Genomic DNA, 12834 nt, shown 5'->3' on the forward strand with positions numbered 1-12834 from the left:
TGGAAAAAGAAGTTAAGGCAATCGATTTCAAAAATCGACTTCGGCCATTATAACCAGAGTCGGGTAAGGGAGTCGGTTACGCGTGAGGAAGGTGTTAGCACCCCACAGCGCCCCTAACGGGTTCCCTATGACGGATTATTTTACAAATAATAGCACAAAATTACTAAATTACCCCTTTTATTTATGAACGATTATTATCTTAAATATCTACATGATGCTTAAATTAAACACACAGAAAGCAGTAAAAGGAGGGAATTAAAGAAAACCTCTTGGAGCGTGCTTTTATAAATCTCAATAAATGCTAGGAGGCTTTGCGGCGCTCCTTCCCTCTACAAGCTCGCTCGACACTCTCCTCGAAGAAAATTTTTGACTAAGGGAATCAAAAAGATTTCCCCTTCGGTTAAATCCGAGACTCAAGCAAAGCGCTCAGAACTCGAGGATTTAACCGGTCCTGACTCCCAGAGAGGTTCCTAAGGCAGAGCACTGCTCAAAAACCCCAGAACACTCAATAAGAGAGTCAAGAAATGGTTGAAAAGTGTGTATTGACGTCAAATGACGCCATATTTATAGGAAATAGGAGCAATACGGGCGCTGGGGTCAATACGGCCCGTATTGAGAATTTGTTCTTCAATACGGCCGTATTGAACTCAATACGGCCGTATTGAAGTTCACAAATCTTCAATACGGCCGTATTGAGTCCAGTACGGCCGTATTGAAGTTCAAAACTTCAATACAGGCCGTACTGGTCCCCAAGCAGCCCGTATTGGTCCCAATTCCTCCTATTTTCTATTTTTAGCTATCCTAAGACCTCTTAGACCTATAGAGAACCCTCCTTGGGCCTTCTGGAAGTCCTTCTGGCTGATCCTTCTTCAGTCTTCGAGAGTCTTCAAGCTTTATTTCCGACCCGGACAATTTTAGGGGTCTACAGCTGCCCCCTCCTTTACTTGGTCAAACGGCCTTTTAGTTTACCGGTTGACAAGTAAAGGAGTTGACCCAATTGTCCGGGTGATGTGCCAACCTTCTGACTTGTAGCGTCTTCCGGTGGAAAATTGGTTGAGTAGCCTCTCCAGGTTAGCCTCGCTAGACGCCCTAGCTGGAAGCTGTGAGTACAACTTCACTCGCTGCCCGAGTCGGAAGTTGCGTACCTCCGTGCTTTCTGAACACTTTGGTACTGAGTTTGCCCTCTCCAGGGTGAGTACCGTCTCTCCAGATACAACTTTACTCGCCGCCCGAGCCGAAAGTTGCATACCTCCGTGCTTTCTGAACACTTTGGTACTGAGTTTGCCCTCTCCAGGGTGAGTACCGTCTCTCCAGATACAACTTTACTCGCCGCCCGAGCCGAAAGTTGCATACCTCCGTGCTTTCTGAACACTTCGGTACTGAGTTTGCCCTCTCCAGGGTAGCTTCACTAGACGCCCTAGCCGGAAGCTGTGAGTACTGTCTCTCCAGATACAACTTTACTCGCCGCCCGAGCCGAAAGTTGCATACCTCCGTGCTTTCTGAACACTTCGGTACTGAGTTTGCCCTCTCCAGGGTAGCTTCACTAGACGCCCTAGCCGGAAGCTGTGAGTACTGTCTCTCCAGATACAACTTTACTCGCCGCCCGAGCCGAAAGTTGCATACCTCCGTGCTTTCTGAACACTTCGGTACTGAGTTTGCCCTCTCCAGGGTCTGCCTCCGTGTTTCTGATCACTTTGGCAAAGTGAGTTTGCCCTCTCCAGGGTCTGCCTCCGTGTTTCTGTTCACTTCGGCATGGCGAGTTTGCCCTCTCCAGGGATCTGTGATTGATTTGTCTCCACAGTCCACGATGCTGTTTCGACGGTTTGATTTTGATTTTGATGCCGCTGAGGGCTGGATAACGCAGGGATCCGTCTCGGGGATGTGCAGTTACTCATAGGTTCTTGTGTCCCAACTTTGCATTGTATGGTTGGTGCCCATTGAGGAATTTCTGTTTCCTTGGGGTGTAGACACAAAGATGCTCTTTTTGAAATGAGCGATGCCTTATGTTTGGCTGACGTCCTGTCGACATTGGTGGAGTATCCCGGTTATCCTTATTCGGGTGACTCTTTTTGACTTTTCTGGTTTTGTAGCCTCTGTGTAGGCTGTTATCCGCTAGGGATGTTGACATGTTGATTTTTTGACTGGCCTCTTCTGTTAGGCAGATAGTCTTGATGTTCGATGTTTTGGCGGGATGCCAAATTCCGCTTGGGGAATTTTATTAATCTTTTTGATTTTCTTCCCCTTTTGTGGGGATGCCTCTTGGATAGGCGATCATCCACTGGGGATTGATGTTGATTGGCCTCTTTTGTTAGGCAGATCATCTTGACGTTCATTTGTTAGGCTGAGGGCCAAATTCCACTTGGGGAATAGTTTATTGGTCTTCCTTTTGAAGAGATGCCTCTTTAGTAGGCGATTGGGGATTTGAAGTTTTTATTCATCCTAGAGTATTATTTAGAAAGCCTCTTCAGGCTTAGCTTCACTCATCGCTTTTGAGTTGGAAAACTATCCTCCATTGGGGAAGTTTAAAGTCCTTAGACACTTTTCTTGGATGATCAGGCCTCCTTTGGGGATTTCGCTGATCGCATTCTGATAGCTTTCACTGGGGAATTTGGCCCGTGAGTGTAAGCTTGAGATATCTCTGGGGAATCGAGCCTTTCTAGGCTCAACTATTCTGAAGGAAGAGTATTGTTTCTGCGAGCCTCTCCAGGCTCAATTATTCTGAGGGAGTATTCTTTCTGCGAGCCTCTCCAGGCTCAGATATTCTGAAGGGAGTATTCTTTCTGCGAGCCTCTCCAGGCTCAATTATTCTGTCTGATCGGGAGAGTATTATTTAGGAAGCCTCTACAGGCTTAGCCTCACTCAATGCCTGAGTCGGAGAGCTACTTTCCACTGAGGAAGTCTGAAGTCCTTTGACTTGGAGATATTACTTGGATGATCGTACTTCCTTTGGGAGATTTTGACGATCTTGCTTTGAAAGCTCTTGTTGGATATTGGCTTCATGAGCTGAGGTTCCCTTTGGGGAGTATTATTTCTGCGAGCCTCTCCAGGCTCGATTATTCTGTACAAGCTGTTTGTTGGATTTTCTATATCCTCGCCTTTTTCGTTTTCGGCTTTTGTTGACTGCTGTCATACACAAGCAATTTTCTATTTTTTCTATTTTATGCAATTGCCTCATGGTAAGGTCTTTTGAATGTGCAACTAATGTGTGTGATGCACGCGATGCAAGTTTGTATTTTTTTATTCTTTTGTTTAGAAAAGTGTATGGCTCTCCCTATCCTCCTCTTTTTTGGAGGACTTTCTGTCGTTGACGCGAGGGAGTATTTTTATGAGCCTTTATGCAGGAGATTACGGATTTCATAGGAACCCCTCCAATTTTCTTTATTGACCGATTATTAACAGAGTTTCATACAATTTTTGAAACATCAATTTAAAGGCATAATCACATGGTCAAGAGAGAAAAGAAACAAATGGATATTTTATTGATTTTCAAATATTTTTACAGAAAGATTTACAGAGGGATTTTCTGAAGAATGGCTGGCCAGGGTAGGCTATATACATTTTGGCTTAAACAATTACATCTGTGATTGCTGCTCTTCCCGTTCCCCTAATTACTTTGGGTGAGATGCCTGAGCCAGGAGTGTAAATGCTGCAAGATGCTTGCTTCTAGAAGATAATTGCTTGAACCGCCTTTCGGTTTTCGGTTCAAGTGACCGTTGCTTGCTTCGTTTTTACATCTTATTCTTTTGCCCCTAATTTTTGCCTAGGACGTATCCTAGCGGGGATAATTTTGCCTTTGTTTTGCCTAATACCCTTGTATTAGCGGGCTTTTATTTTGCCCTAACTTTTGCCTAGGACGCCCTTTTCGGGTTTTCATCCTAGCGGGCCTGTGCAAGCAACGTCTTCAAGCGTAGTACTTCTTTACCACGTCAGCGTTGACTGGGTATCGAAGTTCTTCTCCATCCATGTTTGTGAGGATCAATGCTCCTCCGGAGAAGGCTCGTTTCACCACGTATGGTCCTTCGTAATTTGGGGCCCACTTTCCGATTTTGTCCTTTTGGGCTGGTAGTAATTTCTTCATCACCAGCTCTCCCTCATGGTAGACTCGAGGGTGGACTTTCTTGTCAAAAGCCTTTTTGATCTTCCTTTGATAGGCTTGACCATGGCATATGGCGTTCAGCCGCTTTTCTTCAATAAGGTTCAATTGGTCATACCGGCTTTGAACCCATTCTGCCTCGGAAAGTTTCGCTTCCATGATTACCCTTAGAGAAGGTATTTCGACCTCGACGGGTAGAACTGCCTCCATCCCATAAACAAGGGAGAACGGAGTAGCTCCTGTGGACGTGCGCACTGAAGTCCTGTATCCATGGAGAGCGAAGGGTAGCATCTCATGCCAGTCTTTGAATGAGACAACCATCTTTTGTACTATCTTCTTGATGTTTTTGTTGGCTGCCTCGACTGCCCCATTCATCTTTGGTCGATATGGGGAAGAGTTATGGTGTTGGATTTTGAACTCTTGGCACAGTTCTTCCACCATCTTGTTATTCAAATTGGATCCGTTATCAGTGATGATCTTGTCGGGAATACCGTATCTGCATATAATATTCTTCCTGATGAAGGATGTTACCACCTTTCGGGTCACGTGAGCATACGATGCCGCTTCTACCCATTTGGTGAAATAGTCAATGGCCACAAGGATGAATCTGTGTCCATTGGATGCCTTTGGCTCGATGGGTCCAATAACATCCATGCCCCATATTGAGAATGGCCAAGGTGAAGCCAATACGTTGAGTGGAGTTGGCGGAACATGGATGTTATCGGCGTATGCTTGACATTTGTGGCATTTTCGCACGTATTGGTGGCAATCCTTTTCCATGGTCGACCAATAATATCCTGCTCTGAGGATCTTTTTAGCCATTGCGGGCCCGGGAATATGGGTACCGAAAACCCCCTCATGTACTTCTTTGATCAAGTTTTGAGCCTCGGCTTGGTCTACACATCTTAACAAGACCGAGTCATAATTTTTCTTGTAGAGGGTTTTGCCGATTAGCAGAAATCCCATGGCTCTTCTCCGGATATTTTTTTTGTCATTATCACTGGCCATATCAGGATATTTCCCCTTTGTCAAATACTGTTTGATGTCATGGAACCATGGATGATCATCAATAGCTTCATCTATCAGAAAGCAGAACGCTTGCTTATTATGCCGCCGGATATTTATAACAGGCATTTCATGCTCACTATCCAAGGCGAACATTGATGAGAGTGTAGCAAGAGCGTCGGCAAACTGATTTTCCTCCCTTGGAATGTATTCAAAGATGACACTTTGAAAGAATTGTGTCAAATCTTTGATATGCTCAACATATGGTATTAGTTTAGGATTTCGGACTTCCCAGTCACCTCGTAGCTGATGGATAACTAGAGCCGAATCCCCAAATACTTTGAGTTTGAGGATACCATTGTTGATAGCCGCTTGAATCCCTAACGTGCAAGCCTCGTATTCGGCCATGTTATTTGTACAGTCGAAGTTGAGTCTTGCCGTTAAGGGGATATGCTTTCCTTGTGGGGAGATTAACACTGTCCCAATCCCTTGTCCAAGCATGTTGGAGGCTCCATCAAAATACATGGTCCACGCATCATCTTTTGGTTCTTCATGTTGTATACTCATTATATGCTCATCGGGGAAATCATCCTGAAGGGATTGATAATCGTTGGTCGGCCCATGTGCTAGGTAATCAGCTAGGGTACTGCCCTTGATGGCCTTTTGTGTGACATGTATGATGTCGAATTCTGATAATTGTACTTGCCATCGGGCAATTCTCCCAGTGATTATTGGCTTATCGAACAAGTACTTGATTGGATCCATTTTGGAAACCAACCAAGTAGTATGCCTAATCATGTACTGCCTGAGCCTTTGTGTTGCCCACGCTAACGCACAGCATGTCTTTTCTAATGGCGTGTAGCGTGTCTCATAATCTAGAAATTTCTTGCTCAAGTAGTAGATGGCTCGTTCTTTTTTCCCTGTTTCGTCCTGTTGCCCTAGCACGGCTCCCATGGACTCATCAAGCACAGTTAGATAGAGGATTAATGGCCTTCCCTCGACAGGCGGCACCAATACTGGTGGATTGGCCAAGCACTGTTTGACTTTGTTGAAAGCTTGTTGACAATCCTCACCCCAAGTTCTTGAATGATTCTTGCGCAACAGCTTGAATATTGGCTTGCACGTGTCAGTCAATTGTGCGATGAACCTTGCAACATAGTTCACCCTGCCAAGGAATCCTCTTATCTCTTTCTCAGTTTTAGGAGGAGGCATTTCCATTATTGCCTTTACTTTATCGGGGTCCACTTCTATGCCTTTTTCACTGACGATGAACCCGAGAAGCTTACCCGACCGGACTCCGAAGGTACACTTAGCAGGATTTAGCTTAAGCTGATATTTGCGAAGCCGGTTGAATAATTTTCTCAAATATTGGATATGGTTCATTTCGTCTTTTGACTTTGCGATCATGTCATCCACGTAGACCTCAATTTCTTTGTGGATCATATCGTGGAATAATGTCACCATCGCTCGTTGGTAGGTGGCACCCGCATTCTTGAGTCCAAAAGGCATTACCCTGTAGCAAAACGTGCCCCAAGGTGTAATGAAGGAAGTCTTCTCGCGGTCTTCCATGTTCATCTTGATTTGGTTATACCCCGAGTATCCATCCATAAAGGAATAGAGTGTGTTTGTGGCTGTGTGGTCCACGAGTGTATCAATATGTGGCAAGGGAAAATCGTCCTTTGGACTGGCACGATTTAGATCCCTGTAGTCAACACACACTCTAACCTTTCCATTCTTTTTGATAACTGGCACAATGTTAGCCAGCCATTCGGGATATTGGGATACGACCAAGAATCCCGCGTCTAATTGTTTTTCCACCTCCTCCTTGATCTTTAAAGACCATTCGGGCTTGATTCGTCGAAGCTTTTGCTTAACGGGTCGATACCCTTCTTTCAATGGCAACTTGTGCTCGACGATTTTGGAGTCCAAACCGGGCATATCACGGTATGACCACGCAAATACATCTTTGTATTCCCTTAATAATTGGACCAATTGTGCTTTTATTTCATCACTGATATGGGTCCCAATGTTGACCTCTTGCAACTCTTGACCCTGCCCCAAATTTATAGTCTCCAATTCTTCTTGATACGGTTGGAGTAGACGAGCTTCTTGGTCTAGCAGTCTTTGCAGATCCGGAGAGATGGTCTCCTCATCACTGTCCGACCCAACCCATTCATCCTCAGCTTTCGGATCCCGATTGGAGCGAACAATCACAGACATAATTATTTATTGGTTCTGTTTTAGGTTTAGAATTTATTAATGTTAATGAGAGAGAGAGAAAAGAACAAAATGAGAGAGTAATGTGTGAAAAATGCCTTTTATTGATATGTGTAAAAATGTACAAGACCCTTATTTACATAAAAGGGTTCTCATGGTCTCGGGTACTGATCATGAGTCCCTAAAAGAAAAGAAAAACATGGAGGGGTCCTATCGTGGCTTGCCCTTCTCTCTACTCCTGCTTGGGCAAAGGATTCTTGCTCACGTCGGGCGCTGTCGAATCAAAGGTGACCCACCCAGCATCAATAAGGTCTTGGACCTTATGTTTGAGAGCTCTGCAGTTCTCCGTTGTATGTCCTGGTCCTCCCGAGTGGTATAAGCATGTATCTTGAGGTTTGTACCACTCGGGGTAGGGTGGGTCCATTTTCCTTGGTGGAACATAAGCTAGAAGTTTGGCTTCTACTAGCTTCGGCAGGAGGTCGCTATATGTGGTCGGAAGTTTATCAAGCTTCCTCACAGGGGTAGACTGCGATCTTCCTGACTTCGAAGTGGAAGAAGACGAAGAGATGGTTATGGCATTGACTCCTCCTTCTTTCTTCTTCCCGAAGGTCTTCTTAGCTTCGTATGATTGGGAAGGCTTAGCTAACTTCCCACTTTTGAGCCCTTGTTCCACCCTTTCTCCAATGGTGATGATGTCCGAGAAGAGTGTTGTCGTGTTCCCTATCATTTTGTCGTAATAGGGACCGGTCAACGAGTTGATGAATAAGGACACCGTCTCCTTATCTGACAGCGGGGGCTCTATCTGTGCCGCCAACTCCCTCCATCGTTGGGCGTACGCCTTGAAGGATTCATCATTTGTTTTGCTCAAGGCTTGAAGATCGGACCTATCGGGTGTTAGGTCGATGTTGTATTTATAGCGCTTGAGAAAGGCGTCGGCCAACTGTCTCCATGTATGTACTAGATTTCCATCTAGTTGCATATACCAGTTGAGCGCGGTATCAGCTAAGCTCTCTTGGAAACAATGAATCAAGAGCTTTTCATTTGTGGCATATGCGGCCATCTTGCGACAGTACATGGTGAGATGACTTTTAGGGCAAGTCGATCCCACGTACTTTGGAAAATCTGGCACCTTGAATTTGGGAGGGAATTGAATGTCCCTCACCAAGCACATGTCGGCGGCGTCCTTGATATCAAAATCATGCCCCTCCATAGCCCTTAGCCGATCCTCGAGGGCATGGAATTGTTCCTTTGAAACCTCGGGCTCTTTTATTATAATTCCAGCCCCAAGAGGTACAGCGTTTGGAGGATCTTTTTCATACTCTTCCTCCTCTCCCTCATGATGGGACCCATGGTCACCGTGGTGTGATCCATGGACGTTGTGATGACGCATGAGTTCCATCATTTGCGCCATTTGCTCCTTAAGCTGTGAAAGCTCGGTTGTGAGCTTCTTGTTTTGCTCCTCCAGAGCTTCCATCTTCTTGATCTTCTGCGCACGTGTGAGGACAGAGAGATGACCAGCCACTTTCTAAAATGAATGTTTTTAAGCTAATTAGTTTATTCATGGTATGAATACACCCTTGAAGTGAGCTTGATAACCCTCCATCTTTAAGGCGCTGCCTTTTTAAGATGAAGGTTTATCACCCTCCTTAGCCTATGACCTCTCCATAACGGAGAATCTCAATAGTCATGGGTCTCTTTTGCTCACATCGAGAGGGTATTGGTGATCCTAAAATGAATGACTGATGAGGATGCATGAGATCTTATTAACAATGATGTACATGCTCCTTGCTTTTATTATATTCTCACACATGGTTTTTTCTCTCATGTCATGATATTTTCCATGCATGGGGATTATTCTTTAGACCTTATCATGAGGTTTATTAATGCACAAACAATGTCACATAAACCTATACACAAACAATTCACTCATCCACGAACAGTCACGAGCGAATCACGAGGTAGGGGTATCCTGCAGAAAAGTGCATATTCAAGGTGGTTCTAACTGTTCTCACCGGTCTGAGGCCCCCAAGGTGCCCCCATTATAGGGACCCAATTCCTCTCGTCGTAAGCCGATGGAAAGTTCCAACGCACTGTCGGACTTGAGTTCATGGTTATCACCTTGAGTGATGTTTTTCCGACAACGGTCTCATAGGCTCCTATAAACCCATCAACCGGCCGTACTAACATCCACTCCCTATGGATTATCACTCATGCCCCCGGGTATAGAGGGAACTGTTGTGTGCAAAGGTTTGTGTACAGTTTGTATTTCAAACAATTGCGGAAATTAAACAAACAACAGTTATTAAAGCCATATAATAAATCATGTTATCATACAAGTGAGGGGTAGTGAAGTAATTTTAGACTATTATTTTGAAAATAATCCATCACTAAATGGGACTGACTCTCAAGGCTTCCCCAGTGGAGTCGCCATCTGTCGCCACCGGCCCAAACGGGCCTCGGCGGTCGCGAAGACGGTCGAGCTCTCTTTTTATTTTTTGTTTGAAAATGTATTGGATTGTTAGAACGACTTGTTCTCAAACTGAGACCTCGTCGATCTTATCCAATTTATTATTGAAAGAGTCTCACCAATCCAATTTAATCCCAAGCGGGACCCTCCATGGATTAGTGGTTTTTGTAAAAAGGGAGGGTTCGTGGAGTCGCCACCAATGTTTTACTCAAAACATTGGAAAAAGAAGTTAAGGCAATCGATTTCAAAAATCGACTTCGGCCATTATAACCAGAGTCGGGTAAGGGAGTCGGTTACGCGTGAGGAAGGTGTTAGCACCCCACAGCGCCCCTAACGGGTTCCCTATGACGGATTATTTTACAAATAATAGCACAAAATTACTAAATTACCCCTTTTATTTATGAACGATTATTATCTTAAATATCTACATGATGCTTAAATTAAACACACAGAAAGCAGTAAAAGGAGGGAATTAAAGAAAACCTCTTGGAGCGTGCTTTTATAAATCTCAATAAATGCTAGGAGGCTTTGCGGCGCTCCTTCCCTCTACAAGCTCGCTCGACACTCTCCTCGAAGAAAATTTTTGACTAAGGGAATCAAAAAGATTTCCCCTTCGGTTAAATCCGAGACTCAAGCAAAGCGCTCAGAACTCGAGGATTTAACCGGTCCTGACTCCCAGAGAGGTTCCTAAGGCAGAGCACTGCTCAAAAACCCCAGAACACTCAATAAGAGAGTCAAGAAATGGTTGAAAAGTGTGTATTGACGTCAAATGACGCCATATTTATAGGAAATAGGAGCAATACGGGCGCTGGGGTCAATACGGCCCGTATTGAGAATTTGTTCTTCAATACGGCCGTATTGAACTCAATACGGCCGTATTGAAGTTCACAAATCTTCAATACGGCCGTATTGAGTCCAGTACGGCCGTATTGAAGTTCAAAACTTCAATACAGGCCGTACTGGTCCCCAAGCAGCCCGTATTGGTCCCAATTCCTCCTATTTTCTATTTTTAGCTATCCTAAGACCTCTTAGACCTATAGAGAACCCTCCTTGGGCCTTCTGGAAGTCCTTCTGGCTGATCCTTCTTCAGTCTTCGAGAGTCTTCAAGCTTTATTTCCGACCCGGACAATTTTAGGGGTCTACACCCCCCCCTTTACTTAGTCAAACGGTCTTTTGGTGTACCGGCTGACAAGTAAAGGAGTTGACCCAATTGTCCGGGTGATGTGCCATCCTTCCGACTTGTAGTGTCTTCAGGTGGGAAAATTGTTGAGTAGCCTCTCCAGGTTATTGCATACCTCGGCGCTTCTGACAACCTCGGTAGCTAAGTTTAACACCAACGTGCCTTTGACGACGCTGATGGCTGAGTATTGTCTCTCCAGACCTTGAGTATTGTCTCTCCAGACCTTGAGTACTGTCTCTCCAGACCTTGAGTACTGTCTCTCCAGACCTTGAGTACCGTCTCTCCAGACCTTGAGTACTGTCTCTCCAGACCTTGAGTACCGTCTCTCCAGACCTTGTTTGAGTACCGTCTCTCCAGACTTTGTTTGAGTACCGTCTCTCCAGACCTTGTTTGAGTATTGTCTCTCCAGACCTTGTTTGAGTATTGTCTCTCCAGACCTTGTTTGAGTACCGTCTCTCCAGACCTTGTTTGAGTACCGTCTCTCCAGACCTTGTTTGAGTATTGTCTCTCCAGACCTTGTTTGAGTATTGTCTCTCCAGACCTTGTTTGAGTACTGTCTCTCCAGACTTTGTTTGAGTACCGTCTCTCCAGACCTTGTTTGAGTACCGTCTCTCCAGACCTTGTTTGAGTATTGTCTCTCCAGACCTCGTTTGAGTATTGTCTCTCCAGACTTTGCCTCTCAAAATGAGGTAGTTGAGTATAGTTTGTCTCCACAGTCCACAATGCTGCTTCGACGGTTTGTTTTTCTGATTTTGTGCCGCTGAGGGCTGGATAATGCAGGGATCCGTCTAGGGGATGTGCAGTCATTCATAGGTTCTTGTGTCCCAACTTGCATTGCTTAGTTGGTACCCATGGGAATTTTTGACTCCTTGGGGTGTAGACACAGATGCTCTTTCTCTCTGAGTTGAGCGATGCCTTATGTTTGGCTGACGTCCTTTGACGTTGGTGGAGTATCCCGGTTTATCCTTATTCGGGTAACTCTTTTTAATTTTTGGATTTTGTTGCCTCTGTGTAGGCTGTTATCCGCTGGGGGATTTCGTCGTTGATTTTGATTAGCCTCTTCTGTTAGGCGTATCGGCTTGACGTTCGATGTTTGGCTAAGAGCCGGATTCCACTTGGGGAATACTTATTGATATTTTTGATTTTCTTCTCCTTTTTGCAGGGATGCCTCTTGAGTAGGCGATTGGGGATTTGGGGATCTTATTGTATCCCAGAGTATTATTTAGGAAGCCTCTACAGGCTTAGCCTCGCTCAGTGCTTTGAGTCGGAGAGCTATCTTCCACTGAGGAAGTGTTAAGTCCTTTGACTTGTATATACTGTTTGGATGATCGCACTTCCATTGGGGATTGCGTCGATTTTGCTTTGATAGCTCTCGCTGGGGATTTTTCCGTGAGCTTGAGCTGAGGTTCCCTCTGGGGAGTATTATTTCTGCGAGCCTCTCCAGGCTCAGTTATTCTGCATACTGTGGAGGATGTGGAGTATTATTTTGGTAAGCCTCTCCAGGCTTAGTTATTTGGTACAAATTGTTTGTTGGATTTTCTATATCCTTGCCTTTTTTATTTTCGGCTTTTTCTGTATTTTGCCTTTTCTTCTGATTTGGCTTTTTCTGTATTTTGCCTTTTTTATGTTTTTGGCTTTTGCTGTACAGAAATTAAAAGTGCTAAAGAAATTAAATTTATGAGAGAGTATTATTTCGGCAAGCCTCTCCAGGCTCAGTTATTTTGTAGGAGTATTATTTCGGCAAGCCTCTCCAGGCTCAATTATTCTGTGGGAGTATTGTTTCGGCAAGCCTCTCCAGGCTCAATTATTCTGTGAGTATTATTTCGGCGAGCCTCTCCAGGCTCAGTTATTTTGAGAGTATTCTTTCGGCAA

General features: G+C 44.7%; 1 protein-coding gene across 1 annotated transcript; it reads right to left on the minus strand.

Moving 5' to 3' along the window:
* Nucleotides 1–7500: 7500 nt before the first annotated feature.
* LOC145949511 (uncharacterized) lies at nt 7501–10515 on the minus strand. The gene is made up of 2 exons (XM_083059501.1): nt 10266–10515; nt 7501–8840 (listed from the first exon to the last, which is right to left on the minus strand). Exon 2 carries the CDS (start codon nt 8787–8789, stop codon nt 7548–7550), a length of 1242 nt encoding a protein of 413 aa, XP_082915627.1. The 5' UTR covers nt 8790–8840; nt 10266–10515; the 3' UTR covers nt 7501–7547.
* Nucleotides 10516–12834: the final 2319 nt, after the last annotated feature.

This window comes from Cajanus cajan, chromosome 7 (genome assembly GCF_000230855.2).
Source record: "Cajanus cajan strain Asha chromosome 7, NIPB_CcT2T_4, whole genome shotgun sequence".
NCBI lineage: Eukaryota > Viridiplantae > Streptophyta > Magnoliopsida > Fabales > Fabaceae > Cajanus > Cajanus cajan.